This window comes from Macaca nemestrina, chromosome 9 (genome assembly GCF_043159975.1).
Source record: "Macaca nemestrina isolate mMacNem1 chromosome 9, mMacNem.hap1, whole genome shotgun sequence".
Classification (NCBI taxonomy): domain Eukaryota; kingdom Metazoa; phylum Chordata; class Mammalia; order Primates; family Cercopithecidae; genus Macaca; species Macaca nemestrina.
In genome coordinates this window covers 121,516,545-121,529,810 of record NC_092133.1, presented here as the reverse complement: position 1 = coordinate 121,529,810, position 13,266 = coordinate 121,516,545, and the positions used below count along the sequence as shown (strand labels likewise).

The window sequence follows — 13,266 nt, the reverse complement described above, 5'->3', positions numbered from 1 at the left end:
TTTCTTTCTTTCTTTCTTTCTTTCTTTTCTTTTTTTTTTTTTTTTTTTTTTTGTACTTTTGGGTGCTAAGAAAGTGACCAGCTAATTTGGTCATCTAAGAGTGATAAGGGGTCGGGGCTGCATAGATCATCTACAGACAGAGTCATCTGTTCTTGAACTGGGTAATTGACATTATTTCTGAAAGTTTCATTTTGTAGTTTAATCTTTTAGGCTAGTGAGTGAGATATTCTGGTTTTATTGAAGTAGCTATGAAAGTAAACACTAACCTACATTAAGAGTTCAAAATACGTAAAACCAGTGGGATGTGTGGAAGTTAGCCCCAAGATAAAATAAATACAGTACCTGTATCATATACACTTATCAATGTGCCTTCAGGAATATTTTCTTAATCGAAAGATACCAAAGCACTAAAAAGAGATGATAAAGCAAGGTAGAAGGTGAAGAGGTACTGAAGTGGCTAGGGACAGAGATAGGGAGTAATGAAAATTCTCCAGGCCAAATGAAATATGTAAAACCAATATATTTATGGAATATTACATTTTTTACAAATACATACTAGTGCAATCTTTTATTGTCCGTTGATTTATATTATTGTTCTATTAGCAAGATCCTTTTGTGGTTTTAATTATTTGTTAAATGTCTACATGTACCCAGCTCTCTGTTGAGCACTGGGGAACAGACAAAAAAGATTAAGTTGTTCTTCGGGGAACTTTATAATGTAGCTGAGGAGAGCAGACAAAACAATTAGAAAACATTTCAATGTACTAGAGTGGGAGATAAACTTGTTTAAAAGAAGGAATGAGTGAATGTAGTCTGAAATGTTTAGATAGGGCTTCAATGGAGGAAGGACAAGTAAAAGGAGCTGGTCTCCTTGCAGAAGGAACAAGATGGGAAAAAAGGGTGTTTCTGTCAGAGGGATAGTAGCAGTGACCAAGGAGGAGAGCAGGACTTTCCACATTGTGAGCCCACCCCTTCCCCAGGACCTTCCTAGTCTGGTCAGTCTTTTTTTTTTTTTTGTCTCTCATAATAAATTTCTTCATTTCCACTGGCTTTTTCCTGTCAACATGCAAACGTGCTCAAGTCTCCTTGATCCTAAGATCAAAACCTGCAACATCTTTAGCCTTTAGTTCTACCCTACCTTGGTCTACTGATTCCCTCTGTTTTCTCTTTCTGAAACTTTAAAGTTCGTCTTGCCTTCCTTACTTGGGACACTTTCCTCAGCTGCTGATAACCTGGCTTCCTCAACTTCCCCTCCACACACAGCTGCCTTTACTCAAGTCTTCAGCACCTTTCTTCACTGTCAGATCCAGTGATGACTTGTTTTTTAGTTTTCCTTGGTTGCTTTAAGAAACCTTCTCTTGGATTTATTGATTCCTTACATTTCTGGTCTTCTGTCTCTCTAACATTTCAGTCTCCTTTCTCTGCCTACACTTTAGTATATTTATTCATTTGTTAAACATTTGTCAAACCTCTGTTAGGTACCAGGCTAGAGGGAAATGAATGAATGAAGTCAAGTATAGTTTCTGCCTTCAGTGACATTGTGACAGACATATAATGCATAATTAAAAATTAAAATTAAAATATTGTGTGGTATTTAGGTATTATGTGGTAAGCACACCGATGGTGGTTTGACAGAATGCTGACGGAAGAGAAGGACTCAATTCATCCTGGGATAAGGGGATAGGGGCTTCCAGAGAAGGATTCTTAAAGGAGGTGACACTTGAGCTAAGTCTTAAAAGATGACTAAGAGCTAACCAAGCATAACGGGAGAGGTTTGTGGAGTGTGGAAAGCCATTTTGGGAAGAGGTAACAGCATGGGCAAAAGCAAGAGATGGCACAGCATGCCTGCTGTGATGTTACTGAAACAATATTTAGGACGGAGAGTAGTGGTGGCTGGAGAGGTATTTAGGAGCTGGGTCCCAGGGGACCCTTTGTGCCTTGTTAAGGAGCTTGCCTTTAAATTCTCAGGGAGCAGAGAGACCTTGAATGGTGTAAGCTTTGTATTTTACATCTGTGAGTGGATCTCCGTTGCCTTTGCCCATGTTCATTGCCTTTATTTCATTTCTTTAGCCTAAACATTAACACATTCTAAAAAGAGCACATTTCACTTCAAATCATCACAGATTTGGCTCATTATGTTTTAGGTATATTGGGTATAAATTCTCTTTTACATTTTCTTACATACATTATTGCTTCTCAATAGTAATAATCTAACTTGGAAAAGAAAAGCTGACATTTTATGTGCTTCACTTTGCAAGGTGCTGCCGCATGATAGCAAAGCTCGACGACTTTTCGTAACAAGTGGTGGCCTTAAAAAAGTTCAAGAGATAAAAGCAGAACCTGGTTCTCTCCTTCAAGAATACATCAACAGTATTAACAATTGTTACCCAGAGGAAATAGTGAGGTAGGGAAAATGGACTTTGAAATGTTCAATATTAGAATATAGTTTTTCTGTCTTCAAATCTAGGTTTTATATCCACTGTGTCAAAATGTGGACTTTGAAATATGATGTGAGGCCAATATGTACCTTTATTCCTCTCTTGATCTCTTCCCCCTGCCAAATTAATTAATGATCTGACAGACACACACATTTCCAATTCAAACTGGAATGTCATCGAATACATTTTTGTACTAATTTAACACATGCTTTACTAAAGAGTACCCAAATATAGAGTTCAAAGTAACCAGTTTTTAAATTGTGAATATCTGATTATAAAAGGCCTATAGATTCTGATTTTCATAGTTCCTGCATATTAAACAGATGTTGAGTAACAAAAAAAAGTTACTATCTAAATGCAAAAAAACCCCAAAGTAATGTTTATGATATGCAGGTATTTCAGAGTAATATAGCAAGATGCTATTTTCAAGATTAATAAAAAGATTCATTTTTAAATGAAGTTGATTTGCAGAGCATTCAGCCTAAGCCTCAGTCCTTGTAAACCTAAAGGAGAACTATTCCACTAAACTCAAAATAAATAAAAGCAAAGTTACCAAAAAAAGATAGAATGATTTAAACAACTGAATCTTTAAAAATGCCCCCAACGCATGCAGGATAAAGACATATTTATCTGTGTTTTCTAATCCTACATTTATTTCTTATTTTCTTTGATTAATATTGGAAAATATAAATTCTAATTTTTAAAACTTACATGCTGTAACATATACTTACGTAAGTTGTAACATGTCTGTTAATTCTTCCTATTTAATATCAATAGTGTTTAATACATATGGTAACATTAATTTTAAAAGCACAAAAGCAATTTTAAGATTAACATTTGTTTTCTATCCACATATTTTTACCCAGTAAATTCTTTCCAGAGTTGCAAGTTTGTGCACTTTTAGAAAGTTTATGAGAACTCCTTGACCAAAAGAGTTCCAATAAGTCAGTTCTGAAATATTAATATATATGATACATCAAAGCAGTGATATATCATAACATGTATAATTTGTCTAAATATATAAATTTATTTTTATTTATTTTTTTGAGATGGAGTCTCGCTCTGTCTCCAAACTGGAGTGCAGTAGCACAATCTTGGCTCACTGAGATCTCCGCCTCCTGGGTTCAAGCTATTCTCCTGCCTCAGCCTCCCAAGTAGCTGGGACTACAGGTGTGCGCCACCACTCCCAGCTAATTTTTTGTAGTTTTAGTAGAAACAGGGTTTCACCATGTTGGCCAGGATGGTCTAGCTCTTTTGACCTTGTGATCCACCCACCTTGGTCTCCCAAAGTGCTGGGATTATAGGCGTGAGCCACCATACCGTACCTGGCCACAAATATATATTTTAAAAGTTTATATAACATTCATTTAATGTAAAACCATTAAATGAAGGAAATATTAAAATCTTTTATGAAGAAAATAAAATTAATTTTTATACATGGAATATATGTCTCTTCAGGAAGAATGGTATTTTATATAAGTTTAAGGTAATTTTCAATGCAATTTTGTCACAAAGTTATAGAAAGACGCGAAAAAAAAAAAAAACAAAAAAACTAAAGCATCCCCAGAATGAATGACCTATTAGAATCAACCAATGGTAAGGTGCTTTGTTGAAGAGAAGTTTTTTTCCCACTTTTTTGAAGGCATATTTTAATTGAGCACCAGGAAAAACAGCCAACTCCATCACATTAGAAATTAATCTAGTGCCTTGTCAAAATACCATTGTAAATTTTTAACTGCTCCAGTTCTGTGGGCTGAGATTTTATTTTTAAAATTGGCTAATTATCACAAAGAACTTTGGTTACCTGACTAATGTTTTCAAATTTCTGATATATATATATTTTACCCACACAGGGCAAGTAGGAAAACCTCAGTTATGTCTTGAAGCATTAGGTTCTATAAAATGGTATTTTATAGACATCTTGGAAATGTTGTCCTTCTATGAAAATAGACAAATATAATCTCAAAATAGTTTTATTTTTATAATTACGTAATTCTCGAGAATCACTTGGTGACAACTATTTTAGAATTAATTATCCTTTGTAAGACAGTTTATCAACTGGTACATTTACATTCATCAGTTACTAACCTAAACATTTGTTTCATATTGCCTTCTGATTTAGTAATCTTTAAATTTTTTTAATACAGAAAGGTAGGTAAATGAGAGGAAAGGGGTCTGGACTAGACATTAGAAGACCTAAGTTCTGGGCCTGGCTCACTCCACAGCCATAGGGTGTTTTTGAACTCATTTTTCTTCAAAATTTCTGCCTCAGCTGGGATGGGGAAGCAGCTTTGGGGCAACATCTAATTTGGGGAGGGAGATATGGACACAGTCTGCCATTCAGCATATTTCTGGTATCATAACAATATAATAATAACCCCAATTCTCTGTGGGTCTAGGATAAGGTCAATTCGCTTACATTCTTAAAGGCCATTTAGAGGTAAGTTGGGATAGCCGTGTTTGCTGGCCAGAGGGAAGAAATTTCCTGGTCTTATCTAGAGGCTCATTTTCTTTCCAAAGGAGTATGCTAAGAGCTCAGGCTTAGGTGTCAAACAGACCTTAATTCCTCTCTCAGTTATAACTACTTACTATAACTAACTATTACCTTGAAGGTAATAGTTAACCCTTTTAGCCACAGTTTCCGCATCTATACAAGGTGATTAAAGATAATTACCTATTTCATATAGTTAGAATTAAATGAGAAAATGCTTAGCCAAAGGGCTACATGTGGCTACTGAGGACTAGAAAAATGGCTAGTATGTCTATTAAACTGAATTTTTAATACTGAATTTAAAATTTAAAAACTGACACTTGATTCAGTTATTGGAAAACTTTTAGATATGTTTGGAACAACTTGTGAGTCTATTTTTTCAACTGCAAATTTTATATAATCCAAATACAGACATACTAGCCTTTTTTTAAAAAAATTAATTTATATTTTTGAGATGGAGTTTCACTCTTGTTGCCCAGGCTGGAGTGCAATGGCGCGATCTCGGCTCACTGCAACTGCCACCTCCGGGGTTCAAGCGATTCTCCTGCCTCAGCTTCTTGAGTAGCTGGGATTACAGGCATGCACCACTATTCCCAGCTAATTTTGTATTTTTAGCACAGATGGGGTTTTGCCATGTTGGTCAGGCTGGTCTCGAACTCCTGACCTCAGGTGTTCCACCCTCCTCAGCCTCCCAAAGTGCTGGGACTACAGGTGTGAGCCATTGCGCCCGGCCCATACGAGCCATTTTTCTAGTTCTCAGTGGCTGGTGGCTCCCATTCAGTCTACATGTAGTTGGTGGCTCCCATATTTAACATGGTAATAACAATTATTATTAATCTAATATCAATGATAACATCATTATATCAATACTAAGAATACTATATTATTAAATACATAAAATATTAATATATTAGTATGGTAAATTAAATATTTATTACATTAAAATATAAAAATTATTAATATTTAAATTAAAATGTTAAAATTTTAAAGATATTTAAAAATCTACCTCTTGAATTCATATTATCTGGTGTCTGATACATTTGAAGGCCTAGGAAGGTAAAGTCTGCTTTAAAATTGTTTACTAACTCAGAGAAGAAACAGTTGCGAATTTCTCAGTGTAAGAATACTTCAAAGAAACCCACTGTTAAAAGACAATTTTTTCAAGAGTAAGAGACTGTTAGAGGAGAAACATTCTTTCAGGTAGCTTTTTGGGTGTGTACATAAGTATCTGTTTATGTATGCCTATAAGCACACTACTAAGAAAATACAGCTGTATTTTTTTTTTTTTTTTTTTGGTCCACCTTAACTTGATAAATTGTGGAAGGAATTTTAGTGTAATATAAATTATGAGTTTTTAGGTCAAGCATCTGGGCATAGATAAAGATAACTAACAAAAGGCAAAGCAAGTCTCTAATATTAGGTTTTATCTGGAGAAAATGCCTTCAGAAGCTTAACTATTTTGAGTGATTTGAGAATTTTTGAATTATACTTTATAAATTTTAAAAAATTATTCTAGAATGCCTGCTAAATTTTGACATTCATTTATCTGCATGTAAATTATTTCCATGACATATTAAGCATCTCACAATTGATTGATCCACATATTTAATACTTTATACTAAATCTTGTATAAAATGTTCAATTTATGAATGTAAATGTATAGTACTATAGATGCCCAAGAACTATTGATAGTAAAAATGATTAATTTCATAGGTTTGTATGATACAAGTATTTGTAAATAGTTTTTCAATATGAAATTATATTTTATTAAATAGTTTTTCAATATTATCCCAGCCCGCGGGATAGTCAGTGTAGGCCCTGGAGGAGGGGGTGGGAATTTGGGGAACAAGAGACACGAGAAATGGAGACAAGACAGTGCTCTGATCAAGTCTCGTTTAATGGCGCTAATGCACTGCCTTATATACACTTGGAAGGGAAGGGGTTGGGCTAAGGCGGAAATGATCTCATTGCCGAGGGCGTGGCCAGGTTAGTTTCGGTTTCTCCGGTCGGACGTCATGTTGCGCTTGCGCTATTAACAATTTTCCCGGGCGCGGGAAAAGTGAGTGAAGAAGAAGCAGGAAGAGCGCCGTCTTTAATGAGGTATTAGTACAGGGGAAAAAAGGCAAGGATAGGGAGAAGGTGTGGGGTGGAAAGGAATATAGCTCAGGCGTTTAATCCTTAATTATTATTCGCTATGGCTGGGGCGTGCAACTCCGGACACAATATGAATTATACTCCCAGAAATTTTTGTTTTCCTAGGTGACCACATCTGATTAAAACCCATGCTGAGAATGATCTCTAAGGCAGTTAGAATGCAGAAGTTGATTAGTAACAATAGACTGTGTAGTCTAACTTATGAAAAAGGTCTATTAGCTATGATCCTTAAAGCAACATTGGCCACTTGATATGATTAAAATGAAGTTTCTGTAATAAAATATTGTCACTGGATTGAAGATTCTTGTTTGGAAAATGTTCCCATTTGCCATTACATTTATATCCCTTAAATGTTTTGCTACTTCTCTAACACAGTTTTATGAATTCGTATTCTCTTCCTGGATAGCCTCTAACTTTATGCACAAAGTGTTACTGGAGCATAATTATTCAGAGTGTATTTGAGATTTCACTCACAGGATTATTTCAGATCAATCCCCTATACTGCATCTTATGTGCCTGCTGTGTTGATCATTTCACAAGCATTTAATGGCGTATTTTCTTTTTCAGGTATTATTCCCCTGGATATTCAGATACACTTCTGCAGAGGGTGGACAGCTATCAACCACTTAATAACTAAGCAAAGTTATATTTTGATACTCAAATTCACAGCAGAGTAGTTATGAGTAACAGTAATTAAATCTTCCTAAATATTTGAACTAAGTATATTCTAGATTTATTTAATGGGAAATACCTTTAGATAATATTTTCTAAATTTATATAATACTTTAAACATTAGTAGCTTGAATATATGAAGAACTATTCCTGGTCATTCGCATGCATAGGACTTGCTCTAAAAGTAGATTTTAAAAACACGTTAAAGGGTTTTAAGGCATTTATTACATGCAGACACCTCCAATGAGATATAGATAAGAGATGGCATTCAAAAACCCTAAATTATTCTAGCCAATTCGTCATAGACATAGGCAAGGAAAGCTGGCCTTGCTAACTATATAGTAGGATACAGAAGAGAAATCTTTGAAAGAGGAAACTGATGACATATACAGGGCACTTGAAGGAGACTCTGATGCTAGTTACATAAGTGCATTAACTTAAGACACAGACTGTGTGGGTAACCTGTTAGGTTTTGCCAAGTTTAGGAAGAATTTACTCCTCTTTATCACAAGTTTTCCAAAATCCCTTCCCCACCCTATCTAAAGTGTTCCTTACCTTTCATGGGGCCAGTGAGGGTAGAATTCAGAATAAAGAGTTATACTCCTGTATACATGCTCTCCTTCTCATTGAAAGGTTTCTTAGTCTAGCTCTGCTCATGAATAAACAAAGAAGCAGGCATGTAAAATGGATCCTTGTCCTAGCTTCACTTTCCCGAGTTTCAAAAGTCACATTTTCAGGTATTTAAGGAATAATTTGAAGATAATACCATCAGGCTCAGACTTCAACATGCATTTTCACTTAGGAAGCGGTAAACGGGTGAAAGAGGGTTTCAATAAAATTTTAAATAAAAACAGCATTACAATTGTCCTTTTCATTTTTCCTATCCAGTGTGTTACTGACCTTGGGGAATATGTGATTGGATTTATGGGTCTTGATTAGTTGCTGTGTGTGTGTCTTTTGCTTTAAAGGGATATTACTCCTGCTGCTCTCTCCTGGATGAGGTGAGTGGTAACCCCCACAGCCCCTAGGCCACGGTGTTTCCAGTCTGACTGTGTTTTCAGGTTTCCTTCTTGGACTCTCTCTCTCTTTTTTTTTTTTTTGTTATTTTTCATGCAAAAGGAGCTACCTATTTGTTTTTTGTATTTTCTGGATTCATCTCTGTCATCATTATTTCCTAACAGTGCATAACTTTGTTGCGTCTTTTAAAACTTCATAATACCCAAGATTACCCCATTTTGTTTTGCCTTATATCCGGCTAAGATTGTTGGTGATTTCATTTTTTTTAATACTTCCTTGGGCCTATTTTGTTTCCTTGCAGCAATTTCTTTGACCTGTTGAATAGGAAAATGTAATTTGTATTCCCAGTTTTATAGCTTTCCTTTCTTTCCTTCATGCCTACATAGCTTGTCTTATGAATCTTTTAATTGGAGAAAATAAAAGTAGTTTTTACCTTTCTTCATTAGGGCTATTCTTAGATGTGTTGGTAATGACAGAAATTAGTTTATCTGGGTAAAAACCACCTCAGATATTGTTGGAATGTCAAATTTCCTAGTTGAAGTTTTTCACTTCATAGATAATTTCATACTTATCAAATAGTACTAAACAAATAAGTAATAAAATACTTAATAGTGTTCAGATGGGTGTTATAATCTGACCATATGCATTGTGGAAAATTTATGCTATGAAATGTTTCTTGACATAAAACACTTTAAACAAAATGAAGCTTTACTTTTTGAAAAGTATGTTGTGAGATTTTAAAAATATATATATAAACAAAATCTTTTTCCTTTGTCATAGGGCAAAAATAATGCCTGTTATTAATGATATCCACTGATATTTTCCACCCCCATGTGAATTTTGTCAATTTCAATTCCCTGTGCAAACAAACCCCTGTCCCATTGCTCCCTACCCACCCCCAACCCCAGGAGTTTATTTAAAATTTCCCTGTTCTTAGGAATTCTCAACTTATATGAACAACTATTTTTAGGACATCAGTTCAGGAATAGAATTACTTGGGACCTTATTATTATAGATTCAGTCCTTTCATGTGTTGTGGAAATAGGTGAAATCAGTGGTACCTGAAAAGAGATGTTGAAAACATAGGTTCTAGTCTCTCTCTGTTAAGTATTATAGTAAGGGTGATAATAGTTGCTCAGCTTACTCATAAGAAGCTTATGAAAATAACCTGCAGTGGTGAACATAACAATGTTATAAACAAACCCATTTTATACAAACTCGACATGTGATTAATGGAAAACCTGATAGTCAATGGTAGATTACATATTTTAGCCAGCAATTGTGCAGTATTCCCCAGGTCCCATACAATCTTACATAAGTGTAGTTCAAGCCAGATGATTTGTGATTTAAAAAAACCCCTACATGTCCTGCCCTCATGGAGTTTTCCAATATAAACACATTTGCCCAGACAGAGGCAGTGGAATAGGCACGAGACACTGAACACAAAACAGGCATATTTAATGTAGTATGGAAAAACAAATGACAACCCCATATTTGCAGGATATTGACCTGTTTTTCTAACCCCTTCCCTCTCAAAGAAAACCCTATTCCTTAAAGAAAGGATGAAAGGTTTGCTTGTTTCTAAACTTGATTTGAAGTCCTGCTTAACATAAACCCTGACCTTAAATTCCTGGGTGAGGCCCATCTCCCATCCCAGATGTCAAGTTTAGAAACTAACCTTGAAAGAATGAAGAATTTTTCTGTTGTGTTTTCAAATAGCCAATTCTTTGATTAAGATGGGTGCTACCAAATGTTGAGGTTTATGTACACTGTGGCTTATTCTGCCACAGAATTCACTGTTTAAAAAATGATTTGTAGCTTTCAGGAGATTAAAAGGATCAAATGGCTGTCCTATAATTATTACATTTACCAGTTGTTTAAGATACTTTTGACTTTTAAAATTAGATTTGTTCATGCTCTTATTTTTCTAGTAACATAAATACTCATGTTGTTTTGTTTTTATGAGGCCTTGGTAGGCCATAAAATTAGATGCATATTCAGTAATATTACTTTAAAGAATGGTGGGTCTTATTGTTTTGTAGGTATCAATAAGTTAATATTTTTTTAAAAATTAGGCAGTATATGAATGGATAAAGAAGCAAAAATATGACTCCAGATCTCACAACCCAAAACAGAATTGTCATTAACAAGGTGAGATAATTCCAAATAGCTCTCCAAACCTTTGTACAGCTAGAAAAACTCTGGAAAAATGTATTCATGCTACACATGTTATTTTTAAATTAAAACCAAAAGTTACCGCAGTTTGCTTGTTTCATGGAAGATAAGAGTTTTCACTGTGTTTTTAATTTTAATGGGTTTAGGAAAAAAATATTTCCTTGGAGATTAAGTTAGAGGTCAATACAAAATATTTACAAATGGGCTTCTTTTATTCATTATTGATACATTTTATAAAGTAGATTTAAACTGAATGCTGGATAAAGAACATTATACCAATATATATCATTATTGCAAAGTGATTTGGTATAGATATTTATACATTAAATAAAGCCTCTAAATTTCCTCACGTATATAGAATTTGTGGTAATACAGTCTTGCTGATTTTGTTTTTTTATTTTTTATTTTAATTTTTTTTGAGATGGAGTCTCCCTCTGTTACCCAGGCTGGAGTGCAGTGGTGTGATCTCGGCTCACTGCAAGCTCCGCCTTCCTGGTTCACGCCATTCTCCTGCCTCAGCCTCACGAGTAGCTGGGACTACAGGCGCCCGCCACTACGCCTGGCTAATTTTTTGTATTTTTAGTAGAGACAGGGTTTCACCGTGTTAGCCAGGATGGTCTCGATCTCCTGACCTCATGATCTGCCCGCCTTGGCGTCCCAAAGTGCTGAGATTACAGGCATGAGTCACCATGCCCGGCCCACTCTTGCTAAAATTTATGCATTACTGATAGTAAATGTTTACTCAGAGTATTTTTGGATATAAAGAAGTCCAACTCTATGAACTATTGTAACCGATATTGAGTGTTCTGTTTTTTATATTTCTGTTTGCATGTGTAGTTTAAGTCATACAAACAAGTGAGTAAAGTGCCAAAGGGAATGTCAACGTTTTCCCATATTTTTCTTCACTAACTGAAGATGACCTTTTACTTAGATGAGTGAAATGTGCCCTGTTCTCAGTCCCCAGTGTCACCCAGCACTGTGATGAGCACACAGGAGAACTAGCAGCAGGTTGGACTGAGAGTAAGGGCCTCTAGGCTCCTGGTTGACCTTAGGTCACGCTCGCTCTGACCACAGCAAGTCTCCCCAAGTCTCTAGGCCTTAGTAGACCCGTATAAGAATCTCAAAACTACTACCCCAGTCAGTGGCCTTGGCAGTTTGCTAATAGCACCCACTTCATCACATTCTGAGGATTAAGTGAGGATGAGCAAGCAGAAGGCACGGCATGTAGTAAATGGTGCCACTGTTACTCTATATATCTTTGTACAAATATAAAAGGTGCCCAGTCCTCAAGATAGTTTATTTCCATCTGGCAGAAATTATTGTAATAGTCTTATTTTGTTAGAGCAACACACTTTACTGCCATCTGCTGGAAAATTCTCTATAAATATGCAAATCCATGATGTCTAATATGTGAACTGTGCCCCCTTAGAAGTGCTGGTGCCCTTGTGAAGTACACAACCTGTGTGACCGTGCACATAAGTGCTTGATAAATCATATTTGCTACTCTTCTTCTCACTTTTGTAATGAATTTCGAAGAGAGTTTCAGATAAACAATGCTACTGGATGAAGAAATTTATTTAAAAAAATCAGAGTCAAAGTTAATATCAATAAAAAGAATCAGCATTTTGTTGCAAAACCTGGAAACATTTGTGCCCACTACTTCCCTCACTTCCCCCTTCCCCCACAGAAAAGTGTGCTCTACAATAAAACCTGCAATCTAAGTTAGCAGAGATGCTAAGTAAGCCATTATTCTTGCATTTATAAACACTGTATGCGAGACCAAATTTGGAGCCACATTGTATATATGCAAAACCAATGCACATTTTGGAATAACCCATATGGCCTTTTCATCTTGACTTTAAAAATTGAATAAAAAATATTATATTAATCATGTATCATCACTGCAAGATGGCAGATCTCCAGAAAGCAACACTTCTGGGCTTCATTTTCTTCATCTCAGAACCTGGGCTGGGATGTAACAGGTGTCCCTTCTAGCCAGACAGTCCTTAATGAAGGGATGTTATAGTACCATTTTGCACACAAAAGGAAATATTTGGCTCATTTTCATAGATAGCTATACAGTCATGGAGAAGACTGACCAAAGTTGGATAAAGGAGAGTTTATTGATAATGGGAGCAGTCTCCCAGGAGACAGGATTTATCACTCTGGCAAGGGTGATAAGATGACTCTTGGAAGCTTGGAGAAAGCAACAGCCCATGGTAAGTGAAGTGGAAATGCCATAATTGCTAGGGCCAACTGGAAGAGGTGTCAAGTGACTCAGAGAGGTGGGCATGCTGGAGTGCATAGCCTGTGTGGGGA

General features: G+C 35.7%; 1 protein-coding gene across 4 annotated transcripts in view; it reads left to right on the top strand.

Moving 5' to 3' along the window:
- The window catches only part of LOC105480042 (sperm associated antigen 6), a 65,763-nt gene extending 57,964 nt beyond the window's left edge, over nucleotides 1-7,799 (top strand). For 3 of the 4 annotated variants that reach the window (XM_071070393.1, XM_011738479.2, XM_011738480.3), the window contains 2 exons: nucleotides 2,259-2,404; nucleotides 7,651-7,799. In XM_071070393.1, coding sequence (XP_070926494.1) covers nucleotides 2,259-2,404; nucleotides 7,651-7,720 — 216 coding nt within the window. In that variant the 3' untranslated portion in view covers nucleotides 7,721-7,799. The remainder of the gene's footprint in view (nucleotides 1-2,258; nucleotides 2,405-7,650) is intronic. The other variant, XM_011738481.2, reaches the window with a different exon arrangement.
- The last annotated feature ends 5,467 nt before the right edge of the window (nucleotides 7,800-13,266 follow it).